This window comes from Arvicanthis niloticus, chromosome 17 (assembly GCF_011762505.2).
Source record: "Arvicanthis niloticus isolate mArvNil1 chromosome 17, mArvNil1.pat.X, whole genome shotgun sequence".
NCBI classification, from domain to species: Eukaryota; Metazoa; Chordata; class Mammalia; order Rodentia; family Muridae; genus Arvicanthis; species Arvicanthis niloticus.
This window is the reverse complement of record NC_047674.1, coordinates 52,726,968-52,741,503: the sequence shown is the minus strand read 5'-3', so window position 1 is coordinate 52,741,503 and position 14,536 is coordinate 52,726,968. Positions and strand designations below refer to the sequence as shown.

The 14,536-nt window shown below is 43.9% G+C and overlaps 1 protein-coding gene across 10 annotated transcripts in view; it reads left to right on the top strand.

Moving 5' to 3' along the window:
* Positions 1-14,536, top strand: part of Runx2 (RUNX family transcription factor 2) — a 314,966-nt gene that overhangs the window by 201,618 nt on the left and 98,812 nt on the right. For 6 of the 10 annotated variants that reach the window (XM_034521562.2, XM_034521563.2, XM_076915252.1 and 3 more), the window contains one exon: positions 308-4,628. The exons of the other annotated variants lie outside the window; for them this stretch is intronic. In XM_034521562.2, coding sequence (XP_034377453.2) covers positions 308-786 — 479 coding nt within the window. In that variant the 3' untranslated portion in view covers positions 787-4,628. Of the gene's footprint in view, positions 1-307; positions 4,629-14,536 lie in introns of those variants that run through there. 10 annotated transcript variants of the gene reach the window in all.

Sequence of the window (14,536 nt, the reverse complement as noted above, 5' to 3'; positions counted from 1 at the left end):
GATCCAGTGCCTGGAGTTGGGTTGGCTTCCACACAGGGCCTAGTGCATTTTTGCTTGTGAAAGCCCTTGGGGACTCTCTGGGTGTGGAGAAGTTAAGGATAAATACCATTGAGACTGTAAGGTGAACAAGTCTTTAGTGAGGTGAGCAGTGCATTTGAAAATCTGTGTGTGACTTGCTGTTCCTTGGGAGAAAGCTCAAGTTTCCTCTTCTGCTTTTTATTTAATTTTTTAAAATCTTGTAACGTTTCTATCATTTTAATTGATATTTACAGATTTTTCCCTCCCCATCTTCTGTTGTAATTTTTAGGTGCTTCAGAACTGGGCCCTTTTTCAGACCCCAGGCAGTTCCCAAGCATTTCATCCCTCACTGAGAGCCGCTTCTCCAACCCACGAATGCACTACCCAGCCACCTTTACTTACACCCCGCCAGTCACGTCAGGCATGTCCCTCGGCATGTCCGCCACCACTCACTACCACACGTACCTGCCACCACCCTACCCCGGCTCTTCCCAAAGCCAGAGCGGACCCTTCCAGACCAGCAGTACTCCGTATCTCTACTATGGGACCTCGTCAGCTTCCTATCAGTTCCCAGTGGTCCCCGGGGGAGACCGGTCTCCTTCCAGGATGGTCCCGCCATGCACTACCACCTCGAATGGCAGCACGCTATTAAATCCAAATTTGCCTAACCAGAATGATGGTGTTGACGCTGACGGAAGCCACAGCAGTTCCCCAACTGTTTTGAATTCTAGCGGCAGAATGGATGAGTCTGTTTGGCGGCCATATTGAAATTTGTCAACCATGGCCCAGTGGCATGCAGGGGCCACATCCCACATGTGTTAATATATACATATATAAAGAGAGTGCCTATATATGTATATTGATTAGCTATCTAGAAGATTTCTCATTCACTCCCTGGTCATGGTCTTGCAACCCTAAGAGGGTGGGGAGAGTCATAACTGGGTTTCATATTGTTTACTATTTAAGATGTCCCCTTTACCAAGGAACAAACTGTCAAAGATGTTGTCTGGTCTGTTTTCGTAAGTGACCTTGTTCCCAAGCCAATTCAGAGAGGTGGACTCTGGGTCCAGGAGAAAGAAGAGCCACTTCCTCCCTGTGCTTTGAAACCACACGCCTCTGCTATGTGGAGGCCGGTGCACTCTGCAGACCAGCTTACAAAAAGCCAGATGTGGTCCACTCAGAAAGGGACGAGAGGCAGCGTGGCTGCTCTCACTGCTGTCCACTCTGAACACCTGTTCCATAGTTTCCTTCAGACTTGCTACAGGGACTCATTTGAACTTTTGAGTTCACTTTTTTTTCTATTCTAAGAAAGTGACTTCAAAAATACTGATCAGGACAGATTATTTTATTTTACTTTTTTATACTCCCTTACTTCCTGCATTTAACCAAAAAGAAATCCCATTCCCCTCCCCCACTCCTTCTGCTTCTCCTTTTATGCAAAACTGAAAATGGCAAATACCTTACTATAGCCATAATGATATAATGTTTGAGTTGGCTGTGTGTTATTTGTTTTTCTTTTTTCTTTTTTAAATTATGAATATGTGTAAAATCTGAAGTAACTTGCTAACGTGAATGGTCATATAACTTTAAAGATATATTTATAATTATTTAATGACATTTGGACATTTGGAACATTTCTTAGTGTAAATGCTATGTTGACTTCGGTCTCTAAAAGTGCTTCTTTTTAAATAACAAGTTTCTTCAGTGGGCTAGAGCCATGTCGGAAATATTGCTAAGCAATTTCAATTCCTTCAGGCATAATGTGATTTATTTTGAAGATAACTCCCATCTCCAAATATTTTAGATGTAGTTTGTTTTCATGATGTATGAAGGAAATGCTATGTTTCTTTCTTTCTTTCAGGTGTTTGATTGCCTTTGACACAGCTTTGCCTTTAAAAGCAATAATTAGGGATTAAAACCAAAACAAAACAAAAACCACCCAGAGCCCCGTGGTCCTTTAACACTTAATGCGGCCCCTTTACTAGCATGAAATGCTGGAGACATGTGGTTTCCTAATTTCTTCACTTGGGGGTTGGGGTGGGGGTGGCCATTATGACTCTTGTCATATTAAAAAGCCAAGCACACATGATTGGTTGAACTGCAGAAGAGTGTTCTGTGGTCTCAGAGTTGAGCAAAACTTTAAATTGCAGGCAGTGTGGCTGAGGGCCTAGTCTGCTGTGGTAAAGGCTCAATCACGGCATGTACAGCCTAAGAATACAGACACATTAGGAGTCTGCACCTACCAGCCTTACCACACAGCCATTCAGGGGAACCCAAGAGTGCCTTACCCAAGGAGGTCTGCCAGCAGCTTTCCAAAAAGTAGAATGAAGTCACTGTCCTAGGGAGGCTGATCAGCTGAAGTAGCAACGGGTAGCTGATGTCAGTAGACACAGAGCCTGTGGGGACCCCCAGGAGGCCTTTGATATTAGAGCTCTCACTAGGGAGGGCCAAAAAGAAAAAAGAAAAAAAAAGCAGAGAAGGCCACAAACCAATTGGTGTCTGCCATTGTGTGTGAATTTGAGACCCAGCCCACCTAGGAAGATGCATTATTCCTGGCACCTTGTGGCCAGTCCGAGTGGGACTCCCTAATCTAAGCCAGGGGTCATTCAATGACATCACCAGGCCAATCCCAGCATTCCTCCTGCACAAGTGTTTGTGTGTGTGTGGGGGGGGGCTAGATTGGGGTGGGGGTCACCTTCATTTGAATCCTCAGTCATTCTAAGAGTTCTGCAGGCTTTTGCCTTGAACCCCTAAATCCCCTTGACCTCTGCTCCTTCTCAGGTTGACCTTTGTCCCAGTGCAGGACAGTCCAGGTTGCAGATGGCAACCTATGTGTGCCTTCAACCTGTGTTTTCCCCAGAATTTATCCTGACTCCTTCTGATACGAACTGAGGGGGGAAGAAACCCACTCTGCACCAAAGCAAAACACTTCACCTTCTAAAGGTTGTGTGTACCAAGTATACGCAGATAGTCAGGCCACCTTTGTGTTTCTTAAGATAGAAATTGTAACTGATGCTATTTATTGTTTGTGTGTGGTAGCTGGAAGCACACCACGGTCCACGTGTTTGTCTGATGCCTATTTCAGCAGCATTTACAAAGGCCAGTGTCTGGTTACACGTTTCAGTTTTCATTAATCGACATGAAAATGTTACCATCGGTGCCAGCTGCACCCTATTTAATTTTTTTTTAAAGGCACTATATTTGTACATTATTTTTTTAACGTTAAAGGGCTTCTTCAAGTTTACAATACAGTTATTAAGGGACCAGAGGGGATGCGTTAGTGCCTAAATGTTATTATAGTGGCTGCAGGCAGCAACCCAGAAACATTTTTGAAAACTGTTTCCCTCCGTCCTCCCTTATTTGGGAAAAATTCAAGTGCTTTCTTCACCTTTCAGGTGCCTCACCAGGTGACTCCCGTTACTTAGAACAGCCTTTCTTCTGGTTTTATTTTTTGTTTTTGTTTCTTGTTTGTTTGTTTTTTGGGTGTTTTTTTTTTTTTTTTTTGGACTAGGGTTTAAAAATTCCCCCTTCCTTTTCCCTTATCTCTTAAACTTTTCATTTGCACTGGGTCACATGTATGATTTGTGGTTTTAAGACCAAAGCAATGTCTTGTTACTCGTCTGGAACTGTTTATGTGTACTAACCAACCCTCCACTCCACTTCCCTGGGCTTAGATTGACACGGTTCTCGAAGGAGCACAAACATGGCTGACATTTACAGTGGGAGCCACACAGCCATATTAAAAACTACTCTTTAGCTGTCTTAGAATTTTAACCTAGGCCACAGTTTCTAACGGGCCCCGTGGCTTTGGTTTCAGGTTAGGGGATGATGCACAGGCAGTAACAAAGACTTAATGGATTCAACTAGTTTGCCCTCACCCTTCACCAAGACCCTAAGAAAACAAACAGAGAAACATCTCCACACCATTAGAGACTGTCCATTGTAGGTTCAGAAGGGAGGAGCCATGTTGGGGTTTCCCTCTCCTCCAAGGAGAGAAGGCACTGACTGACCTAGTTACAGAGAATGAGCCAGCAGGAGAAGAAGCAGTTGTGTCTGTGGTGTTTGAGAGACTAATGAACAATAAAAGATGATTCTCCCAAGCTCTGAATGTGGTGTTCTTAAAGAAGATGATGCATCTAAAACAAAAAATTTTTTTCTATGTGGGGACTTTCTTCGTTGTCTGTTTACTTCATGTTTACAAATAATTGTTTGCCTTTTAATGCAGTACTTTAAAAACATGTCAGCCAAAACCATGACTTACAGTTATCTCTTAGGTATTCTGAATAAAATTCCATGTCTTTCCATATGCCTACTGTTCTTAGGTTTCTGCGGAACAACAACAAAATTGTAGCATTTTGTGTAAATACAGCTTTCGTTCTTATCTTTTATTTTTCTGATTGCTATTGCCCAAGATTTGCTTTCCATGCACGTATTGTACAAATTCTGCTTTGTGCCACAGGTCATGATTGTGGATGAGTTTACTCTGAACTTCAAAGGGACTATTTGTATTGTATGTTGCAACTGTAAATCGAATTATTTGGCATCCCCCCCATGATTGTAATATTAATTTGAAGTTTGAATTTAATTTTCAATAAAAAGGCTTTTTTTTCTTTTGGTTTTGTTATGTGTGTATACTGGGTCTTTTCTCATCTGTGTCTGACACTTACTCCTGTCTACATCTAGGATGTACCAGAGCTACAGAACAGCAGGGATCCTGTATCTCTTAGTGAGCACTGTGCTTGCAAGTTTGCCTTACATTTGCAGGAGGAGGCAGAGACTCTAGCCATCAGTGTTTGTCCTTAGTACCTGTGTCTGAAGAAGGGGGTACCCATGGCATCCTACTGTATGAAGAAGGGGGTACCCATAGCATCCTACTGTAAAGCCCCTGGATGAGGCAGGCTGTATAGACCTCTGAGGACAGGAACTGCACCCAGCAATTAACCACCCTCCTCCCAGCTGTCCTCAGATCCCAGGTAGCCCAGATACTGGGAGTTGTCTATTTTCTTTCCCATATCTCTTTTTGAGTCTTCAGAATCAAAAACCAAAGCCCTGTGGTGAGTAAATTGGCCCAGAGGAATCCAGTTTCAGAAGCTGGGAAACTTAAGTGGAGTTTGAGGACTTTTATTTTGTTTTGTTTTAGGGACAGTATTTATTTTTGGTAAATCCTTCCCCTTCCATGAGGCTGACCCGTTACTTGCTTCATGGCCCATCTGTTTGACTTTCCACAGTTCTAATATAGGAGTCCAGAGACCATGGTCTAGAGATGCTGGATCAGTGGCCACATCGGCCCCCTTATCCTGGTCGCTAGAGCCCTGCCTCCTAGAAGAGGGTCGTTGCCCAAGAAATCTTGAAAACAGTTTATTTCTAAGACAAGGAGACATGCTAGAAAAACCTGGCTGAACTTTGACGAGAGAATTTGTAGCTCTTTCAAGATGAATATTGATTTATTTAAAAATAAACATTTTCATGGCTTTCAAAGGCACACAGGAGGGGATACAGAAGCAGTCTGGTCTCTCTCGCTTTGCCCCAAGCCACATCTCTCCATTTCTCCGAGCCTTGAGTTTCTTGCTTACTATTGAGATAGGCCAGACAGATCTCCGTTGTGTCCTGAGCCTTGTGGCGTATTTATCAGTAGCCTCAAATGGATGCCAAAAGAACTTCTTCTCAGCCACCCAAAATAACCCTAGGCATTACCAAATGGGCAACATCTCCATGGCTTATGTGGAACTGGTAGGAGGGGATGACTGAGCTGTCAGAGGGCTGCTGCCATCTAAACCAAGGCTATCGGCAGAAGACTGAGGGGCTCCCCAGTAACACATGCATGCATGTGGCCCTTGTCTATCCCTTCATGTGACAGACCTCAAGGATTGGATGGAGTGTTCCTGGCTTAGCTGCACACCTTTCTTTCCTCTCTCTGCGGGCTCTGGGCAGCACAGCTGGGTCTGAGGTCTGCCACGAGGCCAGCATTTCTCTGGGCTGTTCTGTTTCCTCACTACAACAGCAGGCAGCAGAAGAAAGTCAGCTTTCCAGTGCTTCTGACCCTTGGTGTCCCAAATATTTAATCATGAGACATTTCTGTGAGAGTGGGAGTTTCCTGTTAACTCACTCTCAGCCGAGACTGGCCCAATAAACACCTTAGTTCTCTGTTACAGAGTTTATTTGGCTGGGAAATGGGTATTGCCATGTAAACAGGAAGCCCCCTGAAGTTATTATCTACAGATGTGGTTGAAGAGCCACATGTTTGTATTTATGAGATTTGAAAACAGTCTGGAAAGCAAAGGAGAATGTCAGGGAGCCCTTGGTCACGGCACAGGTCTCAAAGCAAGGCAGGCTCCCCCCCCCCCCAATTCCTTTTGAGAATGGATGACAATAAGACAACCAAGAGCCAAGGTGAAACAGTGACTCGCTCCCTTGACAAAGCTACCACCTGGACCTAAGCCATTGGGTTAGAGGTAGAGAATCAATTTGTGGTCTCTGTCCTAGCTCCCTGAAAGTCAGTTTGGGGGCCTTTCCTAGAAAACAGTGCTAAAATTGAGTGACTGGGGACAGCAACGTTGGAGCCCAGGGTCTCTCAGGGGAGGTGCATGTCAGTTCTGAAAGATGCGTCTAATCCGCTTGCACCCAGGAGCTGCTCATCCCTGCTCACTGCAGTGTGTCCCCTTCCCATGCCTGTCCTCTTCCCTTCTGGGCTTTCTCCTGGGTCTTGAAGTTAAGAGAGAACAGGTAGGACTATGAACAAATTCTTCTCTCCACTCCATCCTTCCTATGCATCCCATAAGCCTCTTTGGGACTTCCTAGGTGTTTCTCAGCAATAGCTATTCAATCTGAAGACATTGGGAATGGGAGTTTTAAAGGCTACTCCTCAAAACTTTGATAAGGTCATGGTATAGAAGACAACAGACTGTGGTGCTGGTGGTGGTGGTGATGTGTATCTATGCAAACATGCTTCAGGGAAGGATGGAGAGGATAGTAGCCGATTAGAGAGAACTGAAGTACACCTTCCCAGGGATAGTGCTGGTTTGACTAAGGTGTTGTTACTGGGATTGGGGGGTGGGGCACTTGAAGAAAGCACTGATATCCCAAAAATACTAGTTCTTCTTTACATGGACAAGTGACACAGTGAGTTAAAGAAGCATGAAGAACTTGACACTTGAGAAGAGGCCATTGCTAATTTTTGTAAAGCTTTTATTCAAAAGCTGCTTGTGACTCAACCCAGCCCTGTTGGTCAGAATTGCTCAGCCAATCAGAAAGCAGAAAGACACAATTCTGGAGGCTTGCTTAACCTTTACTAAGACTTCCATCATTTTCGTATCTTGTCACAATGATGTCTGGCCATTTTGCACAGTTGTTTTGTTTTTTGTTATTTTTTTTTAAACTGTTTTATCTGTATACATTTTTTTTTAGCATTTCAAATGTTGCTTGCTTCTTTCCACTCACCTCCATGTATGTGTGTGTAGTGTGTATGTGTATTTGAGTGTGTGTACTTACACATATGTGGGGAGGATGTGCATTGCATGAGGGGGCCCAAGAATGACATATGGAGCCACTTCCTGCACTTTATTCATTGAGGCAGGGTCTCTCATTTGAACCCAGAGCTCACTGAGGTGGTTAGTCTGGCTAGCCAGCTTGTCTCAGGGCTCTTCTCTGCTTTCCTTGTCTCTGCCTTCAAAGTACTGGCATGACAGGCAGTCAATCATGGCCACCAGGGCCACCATGCTTTCCTGTGGGTTCTGGGCATGCAAATTTAAGTCGGTCTCATGATTCTGAGTCAGGGACTTTATCCACCCAGTCATCCCCACAGCTCACCTTTTAAAAGCTACGTGCTCTTACCAGCTCATTTGGTCCCACTCAGAGCCACTAGGAAGTGAAATATCCCACATGCCATTTTTAAAAAGCAAAAAGCAAGCAAGCAAACACAACATACCGAAAAGATCCTACCCCCTTTCTCTCTTTCTCAACAAAATTCTGCTAGAAGACAAAGTGACAAAGGAATGTGACTTGAGTTAGGAGCAGAACAGAAATACAACCTGTCTTCACGTGGCTTTGTGCTGTACAGGTCTTAGGAAATTTCTAGGGTGTCAGAAGTGCTAGAATTAGCCTGAATGTGGGGGAAGGGTAGAGAAGAGCCAAGCACAGGCATAGTGCACTTAGAGACCGTGTGTTAACTAGGAGTTCCAGGAGCTTCCAAAGTAGAATCTCATAATGGGTTGATTTACGCGTACTACAGATGTATTATTTAAAGCCAGCAAAAAGCTCACCCAGCACAGGACTTAGAGGGCCGGGGATACTGATGAAATGGTTTAAGGCTTTAAATGCCTCTCTCATCCTCTCTTTCCTAAATCAAGTCATTGACTTGTTTTGGAACAGCATCCTTTTCAGCCAGTCAAGGAGTTGACCAGTTTCACTTTCTGTCTGAGAGAGAGAGAGAGAGAGAGAGAGAGAGAGAGAGAGAGAGAGAGAGAGAGAGAGAGAGAGAGAGAGGAGAGAGAGGCTTTTGGCCTCTACTGATGCAACCTTCAGCCTAACTTTTCCACTGGAATTTAATATTTAAGATTATAGATCATATATCTGCCTAGACAGAGTAATCAGCCCTTAATAATTCTGCATCACTAAGGTCTGTCAGATGATCCTGGGCCAGAAGGCTGAATATCAGATGCTCCAACGTTTTGTAATATAGGGACTGTCCAGGTGTTCAGCAGTAGCTATAAAATAGCTAAGTTTTAGAAGCTATGCTTTGTGCTTCCCATAATTTCAGTTAACTCAGTCATTCTGTATTTCTGACAGAGTTGAAAACTTATAGTCTCATAACCAATCCTGGATATTTACTTTGAGAGAAAAGATTTGAGTGGATGGTTTTCAGCTGACATCCATTCTAAAGCCAAGAAAAAAGCCAGGTTCAGAACTAAGTGTTTTAGTTAGGAGAGATGACAGAGGTTCTGGTTATTCAACAAAATAATGGACTGGGTATGAGGACTATCTTGTACCTCATTGGTACAAATTGGTATAATTATGCTCTAATTGTATTTTGAGGGAAAAGTTTTATTTTAACAGGAAGGGTGATATGTAGGAGGAGCTAAGATGAGAGGGTTACCGAGAGGAAGAGAAGGAGTAAGGAGAGGAGGAGGAGAAGGAGAGGAGAAGCTAGGTGATGAGAGAGAGAAAGAGAGAGAAAGAGAGGGGGGGACATGGAGGCAGATGTTCACGCGTCTCCACCAGTCAAACATAGTTGATATATCTAGGTTGGGTATTGGGTTACACTTCTGATTGAGCATTACCAAACTTATAAAGCCTTTGATTAACGTTTTTAAAAAATTGTATGAAAGCAAAAAGGAAAAGGGGGCATGGGATAGGGGTTTTCTAGGGAGGGGAATTGGGGAAAGGCGATGGCATCTGAAATGTAAATAAAATATCCAATAAAAAAAGAATATAGATCACAAGGGTCATGATGGCTTTGTCCCTTTGACAGGAGGGGAGGAGAAAAAAATGTGTCTGGGTATGAACATGTCGTCCTTGGGATATTGGCAGAGGAGAAATTCTAAGCTTACCATGGAAGAAGACTCTCTCTGGAATCTTCTAGAACAGGTGGCACAGAAAGAGGCTGGTGGGACCAGCTTGAGGTTCTGAGCCATGGGAGGCAGAGAAGTACCTGAGAAGGAAGCAAGAGCTGAAATCTGAGCAAAGAGTTAAGTGGTTAATAAAACTTGGGCTTTTTATTGGCTAATAAAACTTCTCAAGGAATATATATATATATATATATATATCTTCAGGCTCATATATACATACATATACACATACACATATACATATATATAGGTTCCTTCAGGTTCCTAGCCCAGTGCTCAAAACCAGAAAAAGACAAAAAAACAACAAAAACTAGTGCTTAAATACTAGTGCAGTTCAAGTCTTGTTTACTTTTTCATTTCCGCAGTTGAAAAAAAAAAAAAAAAAAAAAGCCTTCTAGTGCTTCAGATTTATCACTCTGGAGCTTAGGACCAGAGGATTTTTGCCTCCTCAGGAAAGGAAACCTTAAGCCCAGCCTCTCTCTGTTTCAGGAGAGGGAGACCCATGGTGGAGACTTTAGGAAGAGGGAAGAAGGACAGACACTGCATGGGCCACGTCTCTGGTCTTGAATGCAAATGATCTCTGTCCTTTTATTACCAGGGTACTGTTCTCCCGACAGAGCGGGATGTTCTTGTTTTTAATAATAGCCAGACCAGATGCTAACTGCTCCCCAGCGACACACTGGATGAGCGAGAAGGCAAACAGCTGATTCCTGTTAAGAAGAACACCAAGAGAATAAGCCAGAAAGTATGAGAATTCTCTGGAAGCTTTTGCTTTGTAAACCCCTGTTTGGCAGAAAGATCACAGAATCCGAGCTGAAAACACAATGTGTCCCCCCTGTGCCTGCTCCCTGTCCGGCTGCTTGCTGGGACCCTGGAGCCTCTTGCTTTGCCATGCAGCCCTGTTCTGAATTATCCAGGGGACAGGCTCCAGGTTCCTCCAGAGGGAGGGCCCAAAACTCTGGTCTCTTTGACTTTGAATGACTGTAGAAAAATATTCATCAGTAGGAGGAGCTTTTCACTGGCTCCTTTGCCATAGAAAATAGTAAAATCCTGACCACGAGCCAAGTTTTTAAAATGGCATCTTTGTTCCATCTTTCTGACTCCCTTCTTCCTCCTGTCAGAGTCCATCAATCTGTCAGATTCTATTTTGTTTTAGCATAGGAGCCATTTGTAACAGGCTCTCTACTATCCTAATGACCTATCAGAGATGGTACGGGCCTTCTTGTTCTGAGAGGAGGTGGGCTTCCCTGATATTATTTCTGGGAGACTGAGGTGCCCACGGCAGGGGTCTATGTAGACTTTTATAGTCTTGGGATTTGGCTCCCAGGGTCATATGGGAGGCTCATCCCAACAGTCACTTTTTAGGGTGCTTTGTTGTTCTTCCTGCTCATCCTCAATACCCTAAACATCCTTTTACCAATGGCCATTCTTTCTGTTTGGTGCAGAAAGAGCTCCCAGACCTTTTCCTCCCATGCTATACTTGAAGGTCAGGTAGCCTAGAGGGTACCAGGGGGAGCGAGAGCAATGTGTTTCGATTTCTCTTTTGGGTACATCAGAGCTGGTAGCGGTCACAGAGTGCCTTGGGCACCTGGTACTTTTTGTAATGTTTCTTTTGTTTTATCTCCATTTTCCCAGCGGCCCCCTGAAGAGGTTACAGTGTTTCTGTTCCCACTTCACTGATAGGAAGCTGGGGTTCAGACTTGTCCCAGGTTACAGGGCTATTAAGTCTCAAGCCTAGATTTGCCTGATTGCAAAGGCAGCGCTCCTAAGTCCTGGATTTGCACACAATCTCCTTTCTCATCTATATAATGGAGGCTATGCGAAGCAAATGAATTAACGAGATACGAAAATGCCTTGCAAGGTGTCTGGCACGTAATAGGTATGAAATAGAGGGTGCCTATTATTACTCATGATAATTAAGATGATTATTTTAAAAAGCATACGAAAAACTTCCAATTAGTTTGAATCACAATAAAGCCAGAGCCACAAGTGGAACGTTTTTATGCACAATTTTAACATTTAAAACAACTGAAAGTGATAGTTTTCTATAGACTTTGAACCTCTTCCCCCCCCCCCTTTTCTTTAAAAAAAAAAAAAAAATATGTGTAGTAGTAGGGACCAAACACCAAAGCCTTCTGCTTGCTAGGCAAGCACTTCAACACTGAGCTAAATCCCTGATTCAAATTCCCTGCATTTTTCCCTGTCAAACGTGAAAATTACTTTTGCAACAGGCCTCTTACTATAGGCACCTTCCCTAAGCAACACAGAAACTCTCGTGTCACATCAGCCATGAGCATAAAGCACGTCCACGCCTTCAGAACGGAGATCTTGACCCTACGTTGACCCCAGCTATCTATGGTCTCTTCCAAGGTTTTCCATTTAGTTTCATATAAACACAGCTACTGGCAAAAAAGAAAAAAAAAAGTTATTGAACTCCATTTGGCAGTTGTTGGACTCATTTAACAAGAAAGAGAAAGACCACAGCCAAGAAACCCCTGTCAATCAATTCCAACTCTTTCTCCTATGACTGACTGTGCCTCCTTCTCACCCCCACACCTGCAGAAGGGAGTCACACCTGGTTCCCCTTTCTAAGTCATTAAGACGGTGCAGTGGAGGACAGAGGGACTGATCTAGATGATCTAGGGCTGGGGAAAGCCACTACAGCCAGCAATGGAACCCCTGGGGTGCACTAGGTTTTGCATCAGAGTCTGGAGTGTCAGGGGAAGCCTAGAGCTGAGACATAAGTGCTCCCTTTGAACATAGCGGTGGTCCCCTCCCTGAGTATCTTAAAACAGTTTGCAACTGTCGAACATCTATTTCTTATGAAATTAAGATTTATGTAAAGCTGGGATGATCAAAATGACTTTTCTCCCTCCCTACCAATCTCTCCTTCCTCTCTCTCTCTCTCTCTCTCTCTCTCTCTCTCTCTCTCTCTCTCTCTCTCTCTCTCTCAGTAAATCTTTATTCATCTCCTAACTCTAGGTAGAATAGTATGTAAGATGGCTGCCGCCATGAGAAAGCTACAAGGAATCTTCCTACTCACCTTAGTCCATCTCAGAGGGTTTGGCCACTCATTTATTTATTTTAAGCCAAATCAAAATGTCCAAAACCAAAGATTAAAATGTTACAATCAGGAGCTGGAGAGACTGCTCAGTGGATAAAGTGCTTACAGTACAAACTTCAAAACCAGAGTTCAGGTTTATCAGAAACCATGTAAAAAGAAGCTAGTGTGGTGGCCACCTGGAATCCCAGTGCTAAGGAGACAGACATGTGATCAAGGGCTAGCTGGCTGTTCAGACTAGCCCGATTGATGGACTCTGGGTTTCAAGAGAAGCTGCCTCAGGAGAGACATGGATAGCAACTGAAGAAGACATCTAACGTGAACCCCTGACCTCCATGTACAGGTGCACACAAGACTAGTGCATACCCCACACATTATACATGTGTGTCCCCTGCAAGCACCTATATACAAACAGGCACACACACACGAACACACATGCCAGTGGGAGCTAAAGATGTTCACCATTTGTTTGTAGAGAGAATCCAGGTAGCTTTGATTTCTGTATATGACCATTTCTGTTCTTTTTTGTTTGTTTGTTTTTTCTCATTTCCTGCAACACTGAGTATCTTTAAGGTAGGTAGTAGCACTTTCATTCCCACTGCATGTATGTGTGATTTGCTGTTTCAAACAGAAGAAGGCTCAGCTATCTTCTCCTTCCCATCCCAGTGGCTTTATAGCCAGCTCTGCCTTAGGGAGTCAAAGGATGTATGGGAAAGGGGCAGCAGGAGGCCACAGAAAGATGTGGGTTCCAGGTCTTTAACCCCTACTAACTAGATACATGACCTTGAACCAGCCACTTCACCTCTCTTGACCCTCTCCTTAAGCATGGACAATAATAAATTGCCTGCCAGACGGTCTGTTGAGGGACCATACAACGTTCACCTATAGACTCGAATTAGCTTTTAAAATGGAGACATTATGGGGACTTTTAAGTGCCAGCTAGAGTCTGTCAAATGTCAGAGAGAATAGGGCCCATTGTTTCTCACGGCACTGGAAAAACGGTCATTTTGTAGAGGAAGCGGAAATGAAATCCCGAAGAAGGGGAAGTCATTTCTGCAAGATCACACCGTGTGGGTGCAGGCCTGGAAAGCAGGGCTTTGGGCGGTTCTTTCCAGGAAGCTCCGGCACTCTCTCATCTTTGTAACAGAAATACCCTGTGCTTCCGATTTTCACTTAACACTTGAAGTTTCGTGCACTGTATTTCCATTTGCTACAAACTGAGTCAGGCAGAGCCGACTGAAACTTTCTTGTGTTCTTCCCAACACACAAATTCTCTATTACGCTTCAGATAACTAACCATCTCAAAGACCGCACATTGCCCTCTCAAAGGCAGGACGAAGCGAGCCTGCCAGGTCTGACCTAGCAGGTGAGAATTCAGTCTGAGGCACTTGAAGCAGTTCATCACTGGACACAGCCTTCATATCCATTGGCGATACAGCCATTGACTGATTTTCCTGTCGTGGATATGAGTTTTTCCAGTGTAGGACCCTTGTCTTCCACGCCCCCAGCAGTTTTACTGACCTTGCTATGAGGACTCTTGTGTTACATTACATGCCAGTCGGCAAGGTGGGGCCACACTGTCCAGTATCATGATGGTGAAGAACACCTCACTTCTACCTCTTATCTTTTTTTTCTCTTCTGTTTGTTTGACCTATGACCCTTCAATCTCTGATGTCTCTTCAATCTAAGAAGCAGGGGAGTAAAACTATATGCTAATAGGACAATGAGAGCTCACTAGAGTCCAAAGTTGTCATCAGACGAAGTTACAGTGTAATTCATCATAGGACCTCCCCTCCCAATTCAATGACAGATACACTATGGTCGTGCCAAATGCTGACCAATTCAGGTGCTTCTGCACTGCAGGAAAGGAGGTGGAATGGGGAGGGAGAGGAGG